Raw genomic sequence first — 20,036 nt, 5'->3', positions numbered from 1 at the left:
AAAGCAACCCGCATTGTGAGTGACCCCACCCACCCCTCACACAGCCTCCTGCCATCAGGGAGACGGTACCGCAGCCTGCGGGCCGGCTCTACCAGACTGAGAAACAGCTTCTTCCACCAAGCTGTCAGGAAGCTGAACTCTCTTCCCTCCCTTCCCTCCCCTCTGCCCCCATGAACACTGAACATTGGAACCTCCTCCTGTTTGAACATTGAAACAGAACCCTGGTCACTTATTGCACATTGCACGCATGCACAAGTTTCACTTTTCTTATAATCTTGTTTTATACTCCATTTTATTTAACTTTGTACTTTTTGCACATTTAGGTTTATTAATGTAAATATTATTTATCTTTTTTACCTTGGTTTATTTTATTTACCGTACCTTTTTTATCTACATTGCACCGTGGGGAGGGGGGGAAACGTAATTTCGATTTCACTGTATGTCTGACATATTTTGGAATTGACAAATAAAGAACCTTGAACAGAGCAGAGAAGGTTGGTTGTAACAAGCAGACGTTATCATGGCAGCTGTGATGACCAAACCATACAAACAAGCAAATTTAAGTAATCCTTTTCAGTCAGAATTTTCTTCAGTCTCATTTTGTAAAATAAATCATGCAAGAATCATATCGTAAACCCAATATCACCCAATATATCAATATAACATATCTAGAGCTGCAGCTATCTAATATTTTAGTAATCGAGTATTCTATCGAATATCCTGTTGATTAATCGAGTAATCGAATAAATCATACTTCGGCTTAATTAAGTTTTAACTCGTCTTGGGTCGTCCCTACAAACCTGCTTCTTTGCAGTTACCGTGGTAACGCCTGCTTGTTACAGCCAACCACCTCTGCTCTACAGCTGCTGACACTCACCATATTACTGACAGGGTCCCAAATAAACTTTTTGATTCACTGGTCAAGGCGGCAGGTAAATTAAAAATACAGGCCAAACACGTTTTAATGGCTGAAATAACAAATACTGTTTTGTGTAGCCTACACATCTGTTACAGTATTTAATTGAGAAAGCATTATGTTCTGTTGAATCAATCACAGAATCAATCATTATGTCAGATCAGGAGATTGAGAAACTTTAAATATATATTTGCTAAATTATTATTCCACAAACAAGTTCTCTCTTGATTTAGCTTTGAAGACATTAGAGATTTAATATAATCAGCCTGTTCATTATTAAAAGTGTATCTCTGTCTGCTCCTGCAGCGCGTGCATTCAGCACGCTCACAGACTACAGAGACCATAGACATACAGTATGTCTATGACAGAGACTGTGAGAGGACGTTGCTATCGTTATGTTAGCTGCAAACACGGAGAGAGTGAACGGAGAAAAGCCGACCGTTTGACCGGATCACGTGTTCCCGACTGGGTCGTATGGATCACGGATCAACTGTGTGCTGACTAAAAGTTAAAAGGGGCGCGCCGCACTCGCGTGTGCGCGCGTGTGCGTGTTGAAGTGTCTGTGTGTCAGAGAGAGGAGCAGGTAGCTGCAGCTACATTAAACGTGTTTTATACTCATACCAAAGTTTTGATGACGCAAAAAAAAAAAAAAAAAAACTTAACGAAGCCTCGAGGCAGCGAAAATTCCTCTATGAATTTTTGTAATCGAGTTATTCGAGGAATCGTTTCAGCTCTAAACATATCACAAGTTGAGTGAATCATTACATCCTATTTACATGTATAAAAAGATATTTGTAATATGTAAATTATCAGTGAATGAGTAAGTAAATAAATAAATAAACAGTTGTGGTGGCTCATCAATGTACAAGTGTTTGTATTCTGCGCCAAGGTTTTACGATACGATTATGGAACTCTTATCTCTCTCTCTATTTTTTGCCCTCTCCATGCTTTCATATCATATTACTGCATGTCACTATCTTTAAATTCAAGTTATTAACCACTTCTTTTTCTGGGAGTTTCTGAGCTCTCTTAGGTTCCTTGGGACTGTTGGTGAACAGTGAACAAACAACCACCTATAACCCCTCTCTCTCTCTCTAAATCTTTATTTGTATAATCTTGTTTTTTCCTTATCATATCCTTCCTTTTGCATCTTTTCCCATCTCCCCCATCCCATTTTCAAGCCAAGCACAGTTTTAGCTGTTCCGTCATTAGCCCGGGTCTGCTGAAGATGTCTGCCTGTTAAAGGGAATTTTTTTCTTGCCTATGACGGATCAAGCTGGGCTCTTGCAGTATAGCAATAAGCAGGGTCTTTTACCTGCTCTTTTGTAATGTAAGCAGACAAAGAGTAAGGTCCTCTACCTGCTTTTTATTAAGTGTCTCGAGATAACACCTGTTATTAGAGTTGCAGCTATTGAATATTTTAGTAACCCAGTATGCTATCCAATATCCCAATCGATTGATTGAGTAATCGCATAAATCATACTTTTGCTTCATTAAGGTTTAACTTGTCCCTACAAACCTGCTTTTAGTCTTTGCAGCTACCATGGCAAGGCCTGCTTGTTACAACCAACCACCTCTGCCGACATTCACCATATTACTGACAGGGTCCCAAATTAAATTTTTGATTCACTGATCAAGGTGGCAGGTACATGAAAAATTCAGGCCAAACATGTTTTAACGGCTGAAATAACAGTGTTTTTGTGTCGCCTACATATCTGTTATAGTACATTTGAGAAAGCATAATGTTCTGTTGAATCAATCACAGATTGAAGTCATAGATTCATTCCTGTTAGCTACATTAAATGTGTTTAATATTCATAGCAAAGTTTTGATGACGCAAAAAAAACCTAAACTAAACGAGGCCTTGAGGCAGCAGAAATTCCTCAATTTTTGTAGTCGAATTACTCGAGGAATCGTTTATGAATACATTTATGAAAATAAAGTCCTATATTTACAAGTGTGATATAGAAATTTTATTTTTTGTTTTTCTTTAAGGTCCTCCGTCATATGTTGTTATTTTAGGTTTTACTTTTATTGGGGAGACATGGCCTATCTTGGGGTTTCCAATACTCTTTTTGAGCACCATTTATATAGACAGTTCTTGCACTGTGATCATTTTCATGAACCATTTTTATGTTTTAAGTGATCTTTTTGTGAGCATGTGTATGGATTTATCAAACAGCGCTTATTCTTTTCTTAACTAAATCTTTGGGGACTGTGCAACACAACAAGACTTTTTCTGCTTTTAAAACTTTTTCTAACACAAAAGGCGAGCGGCGAGTGACATCAGCAGCAAGCAGCTGCAGAAACATCAAAACCAGGGCATAAGATGCTTTAGTCTTGACCTGATAGGAGCGTGGCAACTCAGATGCATTAACAGGAGGGATGTCCGGACAGCAGACCTTGTGCGACCCCATTTTATGAATAAATAAAACAGGTATTTTTAAAAACCTGGAAATATAGGCAACCATATATGTACCAGGGCAGTCTATCTATCTATCATTTGTGTATGGGAAACACTGACGTGAGTACAGCTTTTTGTTAATGCAGAAGGAAATTGGAGCAATTTAATTGCCATCACTTAGAAATCAAGCTCCATTTCCACCAAGCAGTTCAGTACGGCATGCATTATGTGGCATTTTCACCCTAAAAAGTGGAGCTAAACACTGCAGTCCTTTGATTGGTCGAAATAATAGTCGCTTTCAATGTGACAGTGGCAACCATAACCCCGCGTTGTTTGAATACACAGTTGATTGTTTATTAAGCTGTGTTTGTCCTCGTGGCACGCAGTCTTCTCTTAAACGAAGCTTGATTGGGTTTTTGAAAGAAAGAGCCCCATGCCAATGACAAAGTAGATGAATCGGACCACTTGGTGGAAACAGGGCTTTAGATCACATGGAGGAGTATGTGTATCGAGATCAAGATATTTTCCAGGATTAACCATGCAGGCCTAGTTGCTGTGTCCTTGAACGAGTTGCCAGGATGGTCATGCCCTAAAGCTTTGATCTAATATGTCTGCAGAACCCGACATCAGGCTCTGGCCAGGTTCAGAGGAGCAGGTAAGCATGTCCAGGTATTACCCTAACAACTGTGTTACTTGAGTTTAAAAGACATCCAACCAGGAGGGATCTAGAAAGTTAGTCAGTAACAGTTCTGTCTGATAAGTGAAGCATTCAAAATCAAACAGCTTGTTTACGGATATCATTTGATACATGTTTTTTTTGTTCACAAAGCTTCAGGGTTACAGGACAGTCCAAGATGTAAAAAAATAATAAACAAGTGCACTCAACACACTGGTCATAACGTCTTTGAAGAGTGAAAAGAGTACAGCCTATATGGTCGCTATATATTTACACAATTGATGACAAATAAATTGTTTACATCATCTTACTATATTATTCACTCTTCATTGGTTAGAAATGTTCACTATAATAAGCTTGGATTAAAATTGTTCATTTTGAGGGTCTTGAACCTCAGTAGGGGAGTAAGAAAATAAGGTGTGTAGCTTTTATGTTAAGCCTGGTTCACACGGCACGATAATTATGCTGATTTTGGACTCCCCGATTGTCATAAAATAATCTTATAAGATCATCCTGCCGTGTGTGGTGTGTTCAGACTGCTCTCGTCTGGTTGGAAGAATGTCGGGACCGCTCCGATCTCAAATCGGGGATATTCATCATGTTGGATTGTTTTGGCCCGATTTCCCATGATGTGTGGTGTCCTCCGAGGGGAAAACCAGCATGAGCCTGTTGACTGTGACGCGTAGCCAATCAAAAAGTGAGGTGACGTAGTGGCGAGGAAACACTGGCAGCAAAACAACAACTACTCACCTCCATATCATCATGTAGCAAGTACAGATCATACTCTCATAGTCTCCCCTCAATTGACCGACGCCTCTTTTTAAAACATGTTTTTTCATATAAAAACACAGCAGAAACGATCCCTATTGCATCATCTTCGCCCGTTTGTTGACTCTGGAATCACGTTTGATCTCGAGAGGTTTTGCAAGATTTCCTGTCTGATCGTGGGACGTTCGCGAGTGAAATCGGTTTGTGTGTAGTGTGTTGATGTAGCCGTGTGGCTGCACACCACACACTGTACGACCAAAACTGTAAAACCTCCAATTATTTATCGTGTGTGTGGTCTGTCAGAAATCGACCGACAATTTTAAAATCCTGCCGTGTGAACCAGCCTTTAGGTTATTGTGATATAAGGTCTACTATTTTATACTACACTTTATACTATTTCAAATAGCCTTGGCTACAATTAATGCACACACAGGGTCTGCCTTTTTAAATGGAAGTCTGCTGCTAGTCTCCGTCATCTCTCTTTCTTTAACTTCTGTTGGTGGTTCTCCATTTTCCATCTGCAGCTGTCTGTATCACAGTCTGCCATGTGAAAAAAGTAAAGGTGCGTAAACAACAGGACTTACAATCATATTGAAGAGAAACGAGCATTATCTTTTAAGTCGCTGTTTGTGTCTATTCAAGGTCTAACCTCTTATACTTAATCCTGTTTGGAACAATTCAAAAACACTTGTGAGTATTATATTTTGTGGAGAAACCATTGTGGTAGGGTTTGAAATATGGTGTCCGAGATCCCCTGATTGACACTTGAAACCTGCCTAAAGCCTCAACAGCAACATTTCGGGGGTCTCTGGTAATAAAAAAAACTGAATTGCAGGGAACACATTTGTAGGGAATAAATAGTAGGCGATTGAATTGCAACATGATATAGGCTACTGAATTGCAATAGTTTACTTATTGTATCGCCATACTTCACAGTACAGTACAAATCAAATCAGTAGGCCTACCCAACAAAAGACGATTTGTCTTAGCTCTAATATAAAGCAAAATTAAAAGAGAAATGTGAGAACTTCTTAAACCCACTTACATTCAAACATGCATGTCATCATTAAGAGGCTACGGTTTCCCCAGTTGAAGTTTTCAAATGGTCAATGTGTTACACACGTAGAGGCGGGGCTTGAGTAGCCTACCTAGATGGTTTGCTCTCGTCAGTTGGAAGATTTTAGCAATTCTCAGAAAGGCTGCACAACAACTTTATCTAGCCAGCCTCCTTTAATCAATTGAAAATTTGAAATGTTTTACCATACCATCGGACAGGAGAAAGTGGACAAAATAACTATGATCGAGCGTTTTTACCGCTGTAATTCTGTAACTTACTCACTATAGATAGCTTTAACATTAAGCTTACCTGGGGAGGCCAATGTGTCTTTATCCGACGACGAGTTGTGTCGGTTTCGCTTACTCCTCTTCTCTTGAACAATCCGAGGAGACGCCGTGTTCCCTGTTGAACACGGTAGTAACAGCGCCTCTTCCCCGGAACCGTCATTCTCAAGCTCGGTTAAGACACTTTCACAAGATTCCGAAATACGAACGGCTACTCCAGGGTTAACTGAAAGTCCTAAACCAATCCTAGTTCCATCGAATAAAACCTGTGCAGGTCCCGAGAAGTGAAAGTTACATTCAGAGGCAGGAACCGCCGTTGCTTCAGAGTCAAGCGTTGGCTCGCTTGTCTCTGTCAGGTCGCACTCAGACATCATCGTCGCTTAGTTCTAAATAGGCCTACGTTACGTTGAATGTCCCATAAAAACGTAATTATTCCCACAAGTAGGTTGCCAAAACAATAAGAGCAGCTGCTTTTTCTTACCGGTGTGGAGGTGGGTCGTCAACTAATCCTTCGACTTCCACTTATTCTCCTTTTACGGAAGCTTGCATACATCACGTTGGTGCATTACCGCCACCTTCTGTTGCGGAGTTTTGGCAACAGATGCCCAAAAGTTTATAGGTGCGTTCGGATTGTCCCTCCAATCTATTTTCACTATTCTTTATCCTTTTTTTCCCCGGAAGAGTTTAAGTGGCGGCCATGATTAGAGCACTCCGAATTCTCTAAAAGCCAAGGAAAGGTAGGCCAATGCTTCTTTTATAACCTCCATTAGCACAGGAAACGGAGGACCATCTTTTACCAAAGGAGATGAGAAAGTGTCACCCCACAATTCCTCCTAAGGACTCGCACGTTAACAAAAACTAACAATATGTTAGGAGAAATGTGGAGACAATCTGCAATTGGGTTATATATTCATTCAATATATAATTAGTTATTGTCTGTGTATTCCATTTTCGTTCTTATATCTTTTGTGTGTTTAGAAGGGGAACATTATTTTTATACATTCTTGTATCATGTTTAATATAGATGTTTGCAGTTACTTGTTGTTGATTGAATTTACTGGTATAGTTTGGTTGTTAGGATTATATTTCACTGCTAAAAAGGCACAGGAAAAAGATTTTTAGATTAACTTTTTGTTGTCCATTTTCTGAACATTGTATTTCCAAAACTGCAGACCTATATCACTAACCTCCGCTATCGTTGCATTATTATTATATCGCTTAGTAGAAATGCGGTCTGATTGTCAAAACAATGCGATCGCCTTTTCCTAATGCCCAGTTCACACGGCAGGATAATAAGGCCGATTTTGGCCCAGATTCACCTCCCGATAATCTTAAGGGTGCCCCAATCATCGTAAAATAATTTTATTAGATAATCCTGTCATGTGTGGTGTATTAATACTGCTCTCGTCTGCTCGGAAGAATGTTGGGAGCACTCCGTTCCAATCCAAAAATCAAAACACGTTCAGTCTCGAGAGTTATTGCGAGATTTCCCATCTGATCAGGGGATGTTTGTGAGTGAAATCGGTTTGTGTGTGGTGCGTTGATGTTGCCATGTGGCTGCACACCATGCACTGTACGACCAAAACTGTGAAAACTCTGTTTATTTATCCCCATGTGTGGTCTCTAAGGTTTGGGAAATCGGCCAACAATTTTAAAATCCTGCCATGTGAACCGAACATTAGTCCTTTATGAAATCTCCTTAACCCCAAGACATTTTCACAGGGTCATGGATAGTGAAAGTAGCTCCTCGCTTGATCCTGGGATTAAATAAATGTTTGCCATGACACTTATATGGCATATTTGATTGGCTTTATGATTCCCCATCAACAAATAAATATTTTGTTTATACAGTTGTGCTCATAAGTATTCACACCCATACTAAAATTAACTAATTCTCAATTCTTTTCTACAATTAAGCTTGGATGTTGCGGATACACTTATACTAAGGGAGACACAGTTGTTACTCAACAATCCAGAACACATTTTAATTGGGCTGATGAGGATTATTAGGGACCGAAGCACTGACCAGTGCGAAGGACCCTATTGTTTTTCAAATGATTATTAGGGACCGAAGCACTGACCAGTGCAAAGGACCCTATTGTTTTCCTTACGATTATTTTTTAGGGACCGAAGCACTGACCAGTGCGAAGGACCCTATTGTTTTTCAAATGATTATTTTTGTCGTTTTCTTTTTAGGGACCGAAGCACTGACCAGTGCGAAGGACCCTATTGTTTTCCTTACGATTATTAGGGACCGAAGCACTGACCAGTGCGAAGGACCCTATTGTTCTTCAAATGATTATTAGGGACCGAAGCACTGACCAGTGCGAAGGACCCTATTGTTAGGGACCGAAGCACTGACCAGTGCGAAGGACCCTATTGTTAGGGACCGAAGCACTGACCAGTGCGAAGGACCCTATTGTAACCCTAATGATTTTTTTATTTTTTTTCCTTCCGCCACTTCGGAGCCACTTTTGACGGCTTGAACGTGAATGAAAACTCATCAAAATCTCCAATGTCATCGGGTCTGGCGAAAAATTTGATATTCTCGTCATTTCGTAAAAAAGAATTCGCAAAATGACTCAATGGCGCCCCCTTCAAATTTTCAAAAGGGCCTCCCCATTGAGGTTTTTTCATCGTACGTGCACGACAATTTTTATGCACATTAAGCATGCGAGATCTCACATAAAATCCTCTTACACCCATAGTCAAAACCAAACAGGAAGTCCGCCATATTTTTTTTCAATGGCGAAAATTCGCATTTCACGAGTTAGCTATTTGAACGAACTCCTCCAAAAGCGTTTATCCCATTGATACAATGAGAATGTCAGTGTGTTCTCGTCATGTTGAAGATCTCTTGTTGTGCTCTGCACGTTATTTCCTCAAAGGGCGTGGCCATACGGACGCGTTGTTCGTCACAAACAGGAAGTAGTTTGTTACGGGCCTTAATATAGTCATACATTCATCAAACATCATACACATGATCCCAGTGTAAAAATAAAACTAGACATGTTGGCATAAAAAGTGGGCGTGGCTAATTTACTCAGTGGCGCCCCCTTGAAATTTTCAAAAAGGCCTCCCCATTGAGGTTTTTTTGTCCTACATACACAAATTTTCATTGGGCATATTAGGAGCTACATAAAATCCTCTCACACCCATCGTCATAACCAAACAGGAAGTCCGCCATATTTTTTTGACTGCAACAAAAATGGCCGAAATTCCTTTTTCACAGGTTAGCTATTTGAACAAACTCCTCCAACAGCGTTTATCCGATCATCATAAACTCAGTGTCAGTGTATTCTAGACATGTTGAAGATCTCTCGTTGTGCTCCGCACGTTATTTCCTTTAAGGGCGTGCCGATGGAGTACCGTCAAACATTGATGTCTCGGCGCACCCCTATTTTACCTTTCTGAAAGGCCTCCCCATAGAAGTTTTTTTCTCTGACATGCATGACAATTTTTTTTTATGTTAATAGTGTCAGGAACTACAATAAATCTTCTTGCACACATAGTTAAAACTAAACTGGAAGTCCGCCATATTTTTTTTTAATGGTGAAAATTCAGGTTTTACAGGTTACCTATTTGAACGAACTCCTATAAAAGCGTTTATCCGATTGACAAAAAGTCAGTGTCTGTGTGATCTTGACATGTTGAAGATCTCTCGTTGTGCTCTGCACGTTATTTCGTTAAAGGGCGTGGTCGTATGTACGCGTTGTTCGTCACAAACAGGAAGTAGTTTGTTATAGTACTTAATATAGGCGTAGAGTCATCAAACATAACACACATGATCCCAGCAGAAAAATTAAACTTGTCATGTTGTTTCAATAAGTGGGCGTGGCTAACTGACTCAGTGGCGCCCCCTTCAAATTTTCAAAAGGTCCTCCCCATTGAGGATTTTTCATCGTACGTGTACGACAATTTTTATGCACATTAGGCATGCGAGATCTCACATAAAATCCTCTTACGCCCATAGTCAAAACCAAACAGGAAGTCCGCCATATTTTTTTTCAATGGCGAAAATTCGCGTTTTACAGGTTAGCTATTTGAACGAACTCCTCCAAAAGCAATTATCCGATTGACACAATGAGAATGTCAGTGTGTTCTCGACATGTTGAAGTTCTCTCGTTGTGCTCTGCACGTTATTTCCTCAAAGGGCGTGGCCATACGGACGCGTTGTTCGTCACAAAGAGGAAGTAGTTTGTTATGGGCCTTAATATAGTCATACACTCACCAACCATCAGACACATGATCCCAGTGGAAAAATAAAAGTACACAAGTTGGTATAAAAAGTGGGCGTGACTACATGCCTCAGTGGCGCCACCTTGAAATTTTCAAAAAGGCCTCCCTATTGAGGTTTTTTTGTCCTACATACACAATTTTTTTTATGCTCATTGGGCATGTCAGGACCTACATAAAATCCTCTTACACCTATAGTCATAAGCAAACAGGAAGTCCGCCATATTTTTTTGAATGCAACAAAAATGGCCGAAATTCACGTTTCACAGGTTAGCTATTTGAACGAACTCCTACAACAGCGTTTATCCGATCATCGTAAACTCAGTGTCAGTGTATTCTAGACATGTTGAAGATCTCTCGTTGTGCTCCGCACGTTATTTCGTTTAAGGGCGTGGCCATGGCGTACCATCAAACATTGATGTCTTGGCGCACCCCTATTTTACCTTTCTGAAAGGCCTCCCCATAGAGGTTTTTTTCTTTGACATGCATGACAATTTTTTTGTACATTCATAATGTCAGGACCTACAATAAAACCTCTTACACCCATAGTCAAAACTAAAAAGGAAATCCGCCATATTTTTTTTTAATGGCGAAAATTCTCATTTTAAAGGTTACCTATTTGAACGAACTCCTATAAAAGCGTTTATCTGATTGACAAAAAGTCAGTGTTTGTGTGATCTTGACATGTTGAAGATCTCTCGTTGTGCTCCGCACGTTATTTCGTCAAAGGGCGTGGTCATACGGACTTGATGTTCGTCACAAACAGGAAGTAGTTTGTTTCAGTGTTTAATATAGGCGTAAAGTCATCAAACATAATACACATGATCCCAGTAGAAAAATTTAACTTGTCATGTTGTCATAATATGTGGGCGTGGCTAAATGACTCAGTGGCGCCCCCATGAAATTTTAAAAATGGCCTCCCCATAGGGGTTTCTTTGTCCTACATGTATGAAATTTTTTATGCTCATTGGGCATGTCAGGAGCTACATAAAATCCTCTTACACCCATGGTCATAACCAAACAAGAAGTCCGCCATATTTTTTTTTGAATGGTTCAAATTCACGTTTCACAGGTTAGCTATTTGAACGAACTCCTCCAAAAGTGTTTATCCGATGGACGCAAATTAAGTATCTGCTTGTTCTTGACATGTTGAAGATCTCTCGTTGTGCTCCGCACGTTATTTCGTCAAAGGGCGTGGTCATACGGACGCGTTGTTCGTCACAAACAGGAAGTAGTTTGTTAGGGGTCTTAATATAGTCATACATTCATCAAACATCACACACATGATCCCAGTGGAAAAATGAAACTAGACATGTTGGCACAAAAAGTGGGCGTGGCTAAATGAGTCAGTGGCGCCCCCTCGAGATTTTCAAAAAGGCCTCCCTATTGAGATTTTTTTGTCCTACATACACAATTTTTTTTATGCTCATTGGGCATGTCAGGAGCTACATAAAGTCCTCTTACACCCATGGTCATAACCAAACAGGAAGTCCGCCATAATTTATTGAATGCAATAAAAACTGCTAAAATTCCTCTTTCACAGGTTAGCTATTTGAACGAACTCCTACAACAGCGTTTATCCGATCATCGTAAACTCAGTGTCAGTGTATTCTAGACATGTTGAAGATCTCTCGTTGTGCTCCGCACGTTATTTCGTTTAAGGGCGTGGCCACGGCGTACCATCAAACATTGATGTCTCGGCGCACCCCTATTTTACCTTTCTGAAAGGCCTCCCCATAGAGGTTTTTTTCTTTTACATGCATGACAATTTTTTTCTATATTCATAATGTCAGGACCTACAATAAATCCTCTTAAACCCATAGTCAATACTAAACAGGAAGTCCGCCATATTTTTTTTAATGGCGAAAGTTCGCGTTTCACAGGTTAGCTATTTGAACGAACTCCTCCAAAAGCAATTATCCGATTGACACAATGAGAATGTCAGTGTGTTCTCGACATGTTGAAGATCTCTCGTTGTGCTCTGCACATTATTTCCTCAAAGGTCGTGGTCATACGGACGCGTTGTTCGTCACAAACAGGAAGTAGTTTGTTATGGGTCTTAATATAGGTGTAGAGTCACCAAACATCAGACACATGATCCCTGTTGAAAAATTAAACTTGTCATGTTGTTATGATAAGTGGGCGTGGCTAAATGACTTAGTGGCGCCCCCATGAAATATTAAAAATGGCCTCCCCATAGAGGTTTCTTTGTCCTACATGCATGAGATTTTTTATGCTCATTGGGCATGTCAGGAGCTACATAAAATCCTCTTACACCCATAGTCAAAACCCAACAGGAAGTCCGCCATATTTCTTTTGAATGGCGAAAACTCGCGTTTCACAGGTTAGCTATTTGAACGAACTCCTACAAAAGTGTTTAACCAATTGACGCATATTAAGTATCTGCTTGTTCTTGACATGTTGAAGATCTCTCGTTGTGCTCCGCATGTTATTTCCTCAAAGGGCGTGGTCATACGGACGTGATGTTCGTGACAAACAGGAAGCAGTTTGTTATGGGTCTTAATATTGGTGTAGAGTCACCAAACATCAGACACATGATCCCTGTAGAAAAATTAAACTTGTCATGTTGTTATAATAAGTGGGCGTGGCTAAATGACTCAGTGGCGCCCCCATGAAATCTTAAAAATGGCCTCCCTATAGAGGTTTTTTTGTCCTACATGCATAGGATTTTTTATGCTCATTGGGCATTTCAGAAGCTACATAAAATCCTCTTACACCCATGGTCAAAACCAAACAGGAAGTCCGCCATATTTTTTTTGAATGGCTGAAATTCGCGGTTTACAGGTTAGCTATCTGAACTCCTCCAAAAGCAATTATCTGATCATCGCAAACTCAATCTTAGTGTGTTCTAGACATGTTGAAGATCTCTCGTTGTGCTCTGCACGTTATTTCCTCAAAGGGAGTGTTCATACCAGTGGGTGTGGACTGTAGCTGTTTCCGTTCTACGTTCGTGAAGCTTTTTTACGGCCCTCATGGGCGCTGTCATCTTTGAATTTTGCAACCAGAGTCTGCGCAGTAGGGTCCGGCGGGAGGAGCCCTGGCAACACGCCCCGCCCACTTTGCGTACCGCTCTGATAGCTTACGCAGCCCAACTACGCCAAGAACTTATGAATCTTTACGGAGAGAAATTCATCTACCGACCATAAACGTGAGTACAAAACCACCATATATTTCAAGTCAAATATCTAAACGTAGTTCATTCAGGAATTAAGAAAATCACACTTTTTATATTAATTATTGAATTTAAACGTTTTTTCGTGTCCTGTATGTCTTGTTTATTGCTACTGGATGCCTTGAATTTCCCTCAGGATCCATCTATCTATCTATCTATCGATCTATCTATCTGTCGATCTATCTATCTGTCTGTCTATCTGTCTATCTTTCTATCTGTCTATCTTCTTTAACTGTGGGTTATTAAACCTTTTATTTTTGGCAAAAAACGAACAAACTATTTTTAGCTAAGTTAGCAACATAAGCTGTGTACAGATCTAACATATGCTGGTGAAAATATGTTATATGATAGAAAGTAGCGGTGTACATAGTACTAAAGTCATATCTGCTGTCAGTAGTTACTTCAGTTCTATGTACATTTACAGAGTTTATGTGTTTCTGTGCATAACTGTGGAGTTGGTAAATGAATCTGTTTCATTAAGGTTTCTGCTTGTATGGACCTTTTCTCTGGTTCTTTTCCTTGTCTAAGATGTTTATTTCATTGTTTTTTTATCATCCTCATTTTAGACACAAGGAAGAAGAAAGATGGCTGATACAGATACCCCTGCCAACTCACCTGATGGTCTCCCTTACTTTGTTCTCCTCTCGGTGAACACCTTTGGACTGTGGAGGGAAGAGAACATGCAAACTCCTCACAGAGAGACTCCTGTCAGACAGGGATTCAAACCAGTAACCTCCTCACTTTTATAACTGAACCACTGTTCAGCCAATGTGTTATAAATAAAATTAAGTATTTATTGATTTAAACCTTTTCTCTCCTGTTTTAAGCTGTAAAAACATAGAATGTCTCATGTTCGTGTAGGGCAATGACAGAAGTCACAGCTGGGAAACAAATAGCTTTAAAAGTACATCAACACTCGAGTGCTGAACATTTAATGCAGGTTAGTGTTAAAGACAGTAGAGTGGTATGATACAGACACGACTGAGAAGGCAATTACATTATTATATTTTATTCAATCACGTGAAATGTAACACTAGTCTTGTAACTTTAACAAATACAGATTGTGCTTAAAAACAGTGTGGTATTTTAAAGAGCATATTGCAGGTTAAAAAATTTTTTTAATTAATATTTTATATAGTCTGTTAATGGCTGTAAAATAAGTAGGTTATTTTTTTAATATGTTCTACAACACATAAGTGCTCTAATTTAGAGGAGAAAGTGGCTGTTTTAGCATAGCCGTTTAGAACGTGCTTTTTTTTCAACAACGCGTCATATGACGTAACATGAGGGAGTCCCGTTCTCTGACTCTGCTTTGATCGGCTTCATGCGTCTGTGTATGAATGAATGAATGAAGCCTTTATTGCCCCTGGGGGAACTTGTCTTGCACCGAGAGCATCAAACACCTTACAAACAAACATTTAGAACAAAAGAATTAAAGCACAAAAAACACACTAAAACATGATTAAAGAGGTGTAATGATACGTGGTAGTGAGTGAGAACAGACAGGATGCCTCCCTGCAATAGTTTGTAATTTGCGCTGCGCACATTCAGGTGCACAGTGTAAGTGGCTTGATTATTCAAAGTGTTTTTTGGTGAATTATTCCCACAACCTCAGAAACGATCGAACAGACACATTGAATATTTCGGCATCAGACACAAAAACGTTTCCTTATTAATGATTTAAATCTCTGGCTGTTTAACATCAAATATTATATACGCAGACAAACATTTAATGATTTGATCTGCTGGAGTCCTCTGTTATATTCTCTAGTGTGAGCGTAATAGACACCGGACAGTCTGTTTTAATATATGTAGTCATACTATTTATTATAAATCCAACTCTGTTACAAGAGAGCGCACGCGCGTGTGTGTGTGTGCGCAGTGGGGAAAGACGGAACGCGCAGTTTGGAAACGAAACGAAACACAACCTTTACTTCTGTCGGTCCTTTATCCCATTAAAACTTTAAACTTTTTGTAGTAGCCTAATATGTGTGCACACCTTAAACTGTGGAGTGTGTGTGTGTGTGTGTTTGTGTGTGCGCAGTGGGGAAAGACGGAACGCGCGGTTTGGAAACAAACAGAAACACAAGCTTTACGTCGGTCCTCTATTCCATTAAAACTTTAAACTTTTTGTAGTAGCCTAATATATGTGCACGCATTAAACTGTGGAGTGTGTGCGCTGTTGTGCATGTTTGTGTGGATTACGTGCGCTGTGAACTCACGTCAGGAGAATCCTGCAGCATACACTGTATTTTCTATAACAACGTGAGCACTGAGCTGCATGAGGAATAAACAATAAAGACATGGTGCTGCATTTGCACAGGCCGTGTAATCGGGTTCTATGTCTGTCTGTCTGTCTGTCTGTCTGTCTGTCTCTCTCTCTCGCGCGCGCACAGCGCGGCACCGTAATACGTTGTACAGATTTGCCGTTTTTACAAGCAACTCCCATACAATGTAAAGGTGAATGATCGGCACTTGCACCTTCTACAAATAGTTTTTTAATTGATTGAATGTGATTACAAACTTTACATATGCTGATGTGAACACAGCACTTGCCCATATATGGCGAGCTGACACCAGTCACTCAGCAGGACGCCTGCTCCGGGTCTCTCCTCACACCACAACTTCACTTCTCTCCTGAGGCCGTTATTCCTCTAATCCTGCCTGTTTCTGCTCTCTATCACATCTAACAGGTTCAGAATAATAAGCCAGTGGACCATTATATGTAAAGGAATACATATTTTCTTCCTATTTATTGACGGGAGTGACACTCGGATCCATGATTTTCTATGTTAAACAGACGGGGATTCAGCGGGACTCCCTTATGTTACGTCACAGCCGAATGCGGAAGTAAAAAGCAAAGACGTGCGAACACGTACTAAAACGTCTCCAGGAGACCCTGTGGGTTATTAATTTCAGAATTTCTTTAAAAACAGTATTGTTAACGTATTTTCCTATGATTAGTTAAGTTTTGTCTTTAACCTGCAATATGCTCTTTAAGCTACTTTCTTTCACTTGATTGTTCAGTTAGATGAATGTAGTATTTAAGGTTTTTGTGGGTTATACAGGTTTGAAAGAGGCAAATGAATGCACAGTATTTTAAAGTTAAAGCAGATTAATCTAAAAATAACAAAAACAAAACGTGGCTTATAAGAAAAACCTTGGTATTAAACAGCCTCTCTTTTCTTCCGTTCATCTTTTGAATGAATAGTCAAACATTGCTCAGGACGTGCGAGCTGCGTCCTCTGTGGCTCAGGCGCGACAATCGGCCCACTGTTTCACAACAGACCGCCGTCCAGTGTAAGATCAGACCAAACATCCTGGTAAGATAAGCAGTGGTCAGGTCCTGCAATCCTCCGAGGATGAGCTGGAAGAGAGAGAGAGAGAGACAACATGAGAAAAAGGAAATCCTCAGTTTAATGTATAATATGTTGGTGAAAACAGGGAAATACCTATTAAAAGACATAAAATCTTCATTAATGATTATAGATGCAAAATAAAAAAACATTAATATATCATTTTGTGAGAAACGTAATCTTTCTGCCTTCTGTTATTGAGCCTGTCTGTCTCCTCCTAACCACCATCACAAGCAGCCTGTTTTGTAGTCTGTGTCAGGTTTTGTGAAGTTATAACACCATTTATTAATAAGCGTCATTAAATGTACAACATGATCAACTTGTGATTATTAGATTGGTATTGTGTGTGTAAGCTCATGCTGAATATTTGACAGATTTAAGCAGTATGATGCTCGGTTAATATTATATTACACCACCGCTGATTGTTTGTGTTCACGTTTCTGTCAGTCTCTTAAATCAGACAGAAGTTTTATTAAATCAGAGCTTACTTTAGTTTTATCCTGATATCTAGAGAAATATTCTCCCTCATTATACAGTATTATAAATATCAGGCTGCATGGTGACATGTTAATCTCTGTATAACACACTCTTTACACAGACTGTGAACATGTACACATCAGTAATGATACAGGACAGATTTACAGTATTTAGCTTATTTTTTGTCCTTGATACTTTTTTAAAAACCTTACCAGACATATTTATTATTTACTGAAACATAACTGTACAGTCAATGAACAGCATCTATGAGCTGATTTTAATTAAGATGTTTTGGTTTTTAATACAATTCCACTCACAACAACGATATAACAATATCAAGAAACATATCATGTCAGTTATTAGGTTTGCTCATATTAAAAAGTAAAATAAAAAGATAAATCATGCCTGATAACTAACCTAGCTTAGACTGCTAATATGTTAGCTCGCTCGATAGCGCTTTAAGCAATGACACATAAATCAAACTTTATTACTTACTGTAAAAACTGCAAAGCTCCCTTAGAGTCCACAGGTCCGTGACATTAGTTTACTGCAGAAAAAACAGCTTTCACCACCTCAAAAAAGACGAAAAGACTGAACAGAAAAGCTCCATGTCGTCCCGGCTTCACTTCACAACGTAACTACTTATTTACAAGAGCTCTACGCATGATCCGTGGCTGTCAATCATCGCCATGTATGACGTAAAATCCCGTTTTTTAACCTCAAATAACTTATTTAAAACAAACTTCACAGAAAAATGAGCACTTGAACACCATGTAGGGTGATAATATCTAATGATCACAGCAGAGTTTAGGTCTGGAAAAAAATTATGTGACGAGTATTTTAACTTAACAGTTTGACCCAAGTCCCGTCTGTTACCATTGAGGAGGCGGGGTTTATGACCTATACTGCAGCCAGTCAGTAGGGGGCGATCTAAAAAAAAAAAGCTTCACTTCACAGGGGACCTTGTCCCGTCCATTATTTTTACAGTCTATGGTTCATACGGACGCGTTGTTCGTCACAAACAGGAAGTAGTTTGTAACGGGCCTTAATATAGTCATACATTCATCAAACATCACACACATGATCCCAGTGGAAAAATAAAACTAGACATGTTGGCATAAAAAGTGGGCGTGGCTAAATGACTCAGTGGCGCCCTCTTGAAATTTTCAAAAAGGCCTCCCCATAGAGTTTTTTTTGTCCTACATACACAATTTTTTTTATGCTCATTGGGCATGTCAGGAGATACATAAAAGCCTCTTACGCCTATCGTCATAACCAAACAGGAAAACTGCCAGATTTTTTTTAATGCAAGAAAAATGGCTGAAATTCCTTTTTCACAGGTTAGCTATTTGAACGAACTCCTACAACAGCGTTTATCCGATCATCGTGAACTCAGTGTCAGTGTGTTCTGGACATGTTGAAAATCTCTCGTTGTGCTCCGCACGTTATTTCGTCAAAGGGCGTGGCCACGGCGTACCATCAAACATTGATGTCTCGGCGCACCCATATTTTACCTTTCTGAAAGGCCTCCCCATAGAGGTTTTTTTCTTTTACATGCATGACAATTTTTTGGTACGTTCATAATGTCAGGACCTACAAAAAATCCTCTCACACCCATAGTCAATACTAAACAGGAAGTCCGCCATTTTTTTTTTTAATGGCGAAAATTCGCGTTTCACAGGTTAGCTATTTGAACGAACTCCTCCAAAAGCAATTATCCGATTGACACGATGACAATGTCAGTGTGATCTTGACATGTTGAAGATCTCTCGTTGTGCTCTGCATGTTATTTCGTTAAAGGGTGTGGTCGTACATACGCGTTGTTTGTCACAAACAGGAAGTAGTTTGTTACAGTGCTTAATAAAGGTGTAGAGTCACCAAACATCAGACACATGATCCCTGGGGAAAAGTTAAACTTGTCATATTGTTATAGTAAGTGTGCGTGGCTAAATGACTCAGTGGCGCCCCCATGAAATCTTAAAAATGGCCTCCCCATAGAGGTTTCTTTGTCCTACATGCATGAGATTTTTTTATGCTCATTGGGCATGACAGGCGCTACATAAAATCCTCTTACACCCATGGTCAAAACCCAACAGGAAGTCCTCCATATTTTTTTTGAATGGCTAAAATTCGCGGTTTACAGGTTAGCTATCTGAACGAACTCCTCCAAAAGCGTTTATCCGATCATCGCAAACTCAATCTTAGTGTGTTCTAGACATGTTGAAGATCTCTCGTTGTGCTCTGCACGTTATTTCGTCAAGGGGCGTGGCCACGGCGTACCATCAAACTTTGATGTCTCGGCGCACTCCAATTTTTTAACCTTCGATGACTGTAAGGCCTGCTGCTTGGCCTCGTGTCGCGGCTGCACTCCCGCGGTCGTACTCTCTCGGTCGCGACACTCGCTGACATGCACAGGGTGCTTCGGTCCCTTCATCACCGCTTGCGGTTTTAATTAGGGACCGAAGCACTGACCAGTGCGAAGGACCCTATTGTTCTTCAAATGATTATTATTTATTTTTGTTTTTTTCTCCGGTCCGTCTCTTTGACGCCCTTTTTCACTGCCTGAACGTGAATGAAAACTCATCAAAATCTCCAACATCATCGGGTCTGGCGAAAAATTTGATATTCTCGTCATTTCATAAACATTTTTCGCAAGATGACTCAGTGGC

At 39.9% G+C, this 20,036-nt stretch overlaps 2 protein-coding genes and 1 long non-coding RNA gene across 3 annotated transcripts in view; 1 reads left to right on the top strand and 2 right to left on the bottom strand.

The window, feature by feature from the left end:
* The window catches only part of pi4k2b (phosphatidylinositol 4-kinase type 2 beta), a 50,348-nt gene extending 43,519 nt beyond the window's left edge, over positions 1–6,829 (bottom strand). The window contains exon 1 of the mRNA XM_079337836.1: positions 6,131–6,829. Within this exon, the coding sequence (XP_079193962.1) occupies positions 6,131–6,479 (349 nt within the window). The 5' untranslated portion in view covers positions 6,480–6,829. The remainder of the gene's footprint in view (positions 1–6,130) is intronic.
* The window catches only part of LOC306820133, a 43,476-nt gene extending 26,937 nt beyond the window's left edge, over positions 1–16,539 (top strand). Inside the window, exons 2-3 of the long non-coding RNA XR_013778642.1 lie at positions 14,612–15,523; positions 15,931–16,539. This is a non-coding gene — a long non-coding RNA (uncharacterized lncRNA). The remainder of the gene's footprint in view (positions 1–14,611; positions 15,524–15,930) is intronic.
* Positions 1–20,036, bottom strand: part of LOC306819949 (alpha-2C adrenergic receptor-like) — a gene marked incomplete at its 5' end in the record, with an annotated part of 139,580 nt that overhangs the window by 102,189 nt on the left and 17,355 nt on the right.

The sequence above is a fragment of the Symphodus melops genome (genome assembly GCF_947650265.1).
Source record: "Symphodus melops genome assembly, chromosome: 2".
NCBI classification, from domain to species: domain Eukaryota; kingdom Metazoa; phylum Chordata; class Actinopteri; order Labriformes; family Labridae; genus Symphodus; species Symphodus melops.
The sequence above is the reverse complement of the archived record's forward strand: the minus strand, read 5'-3'. Positions and strand labels throughout refer to the sequence as shown.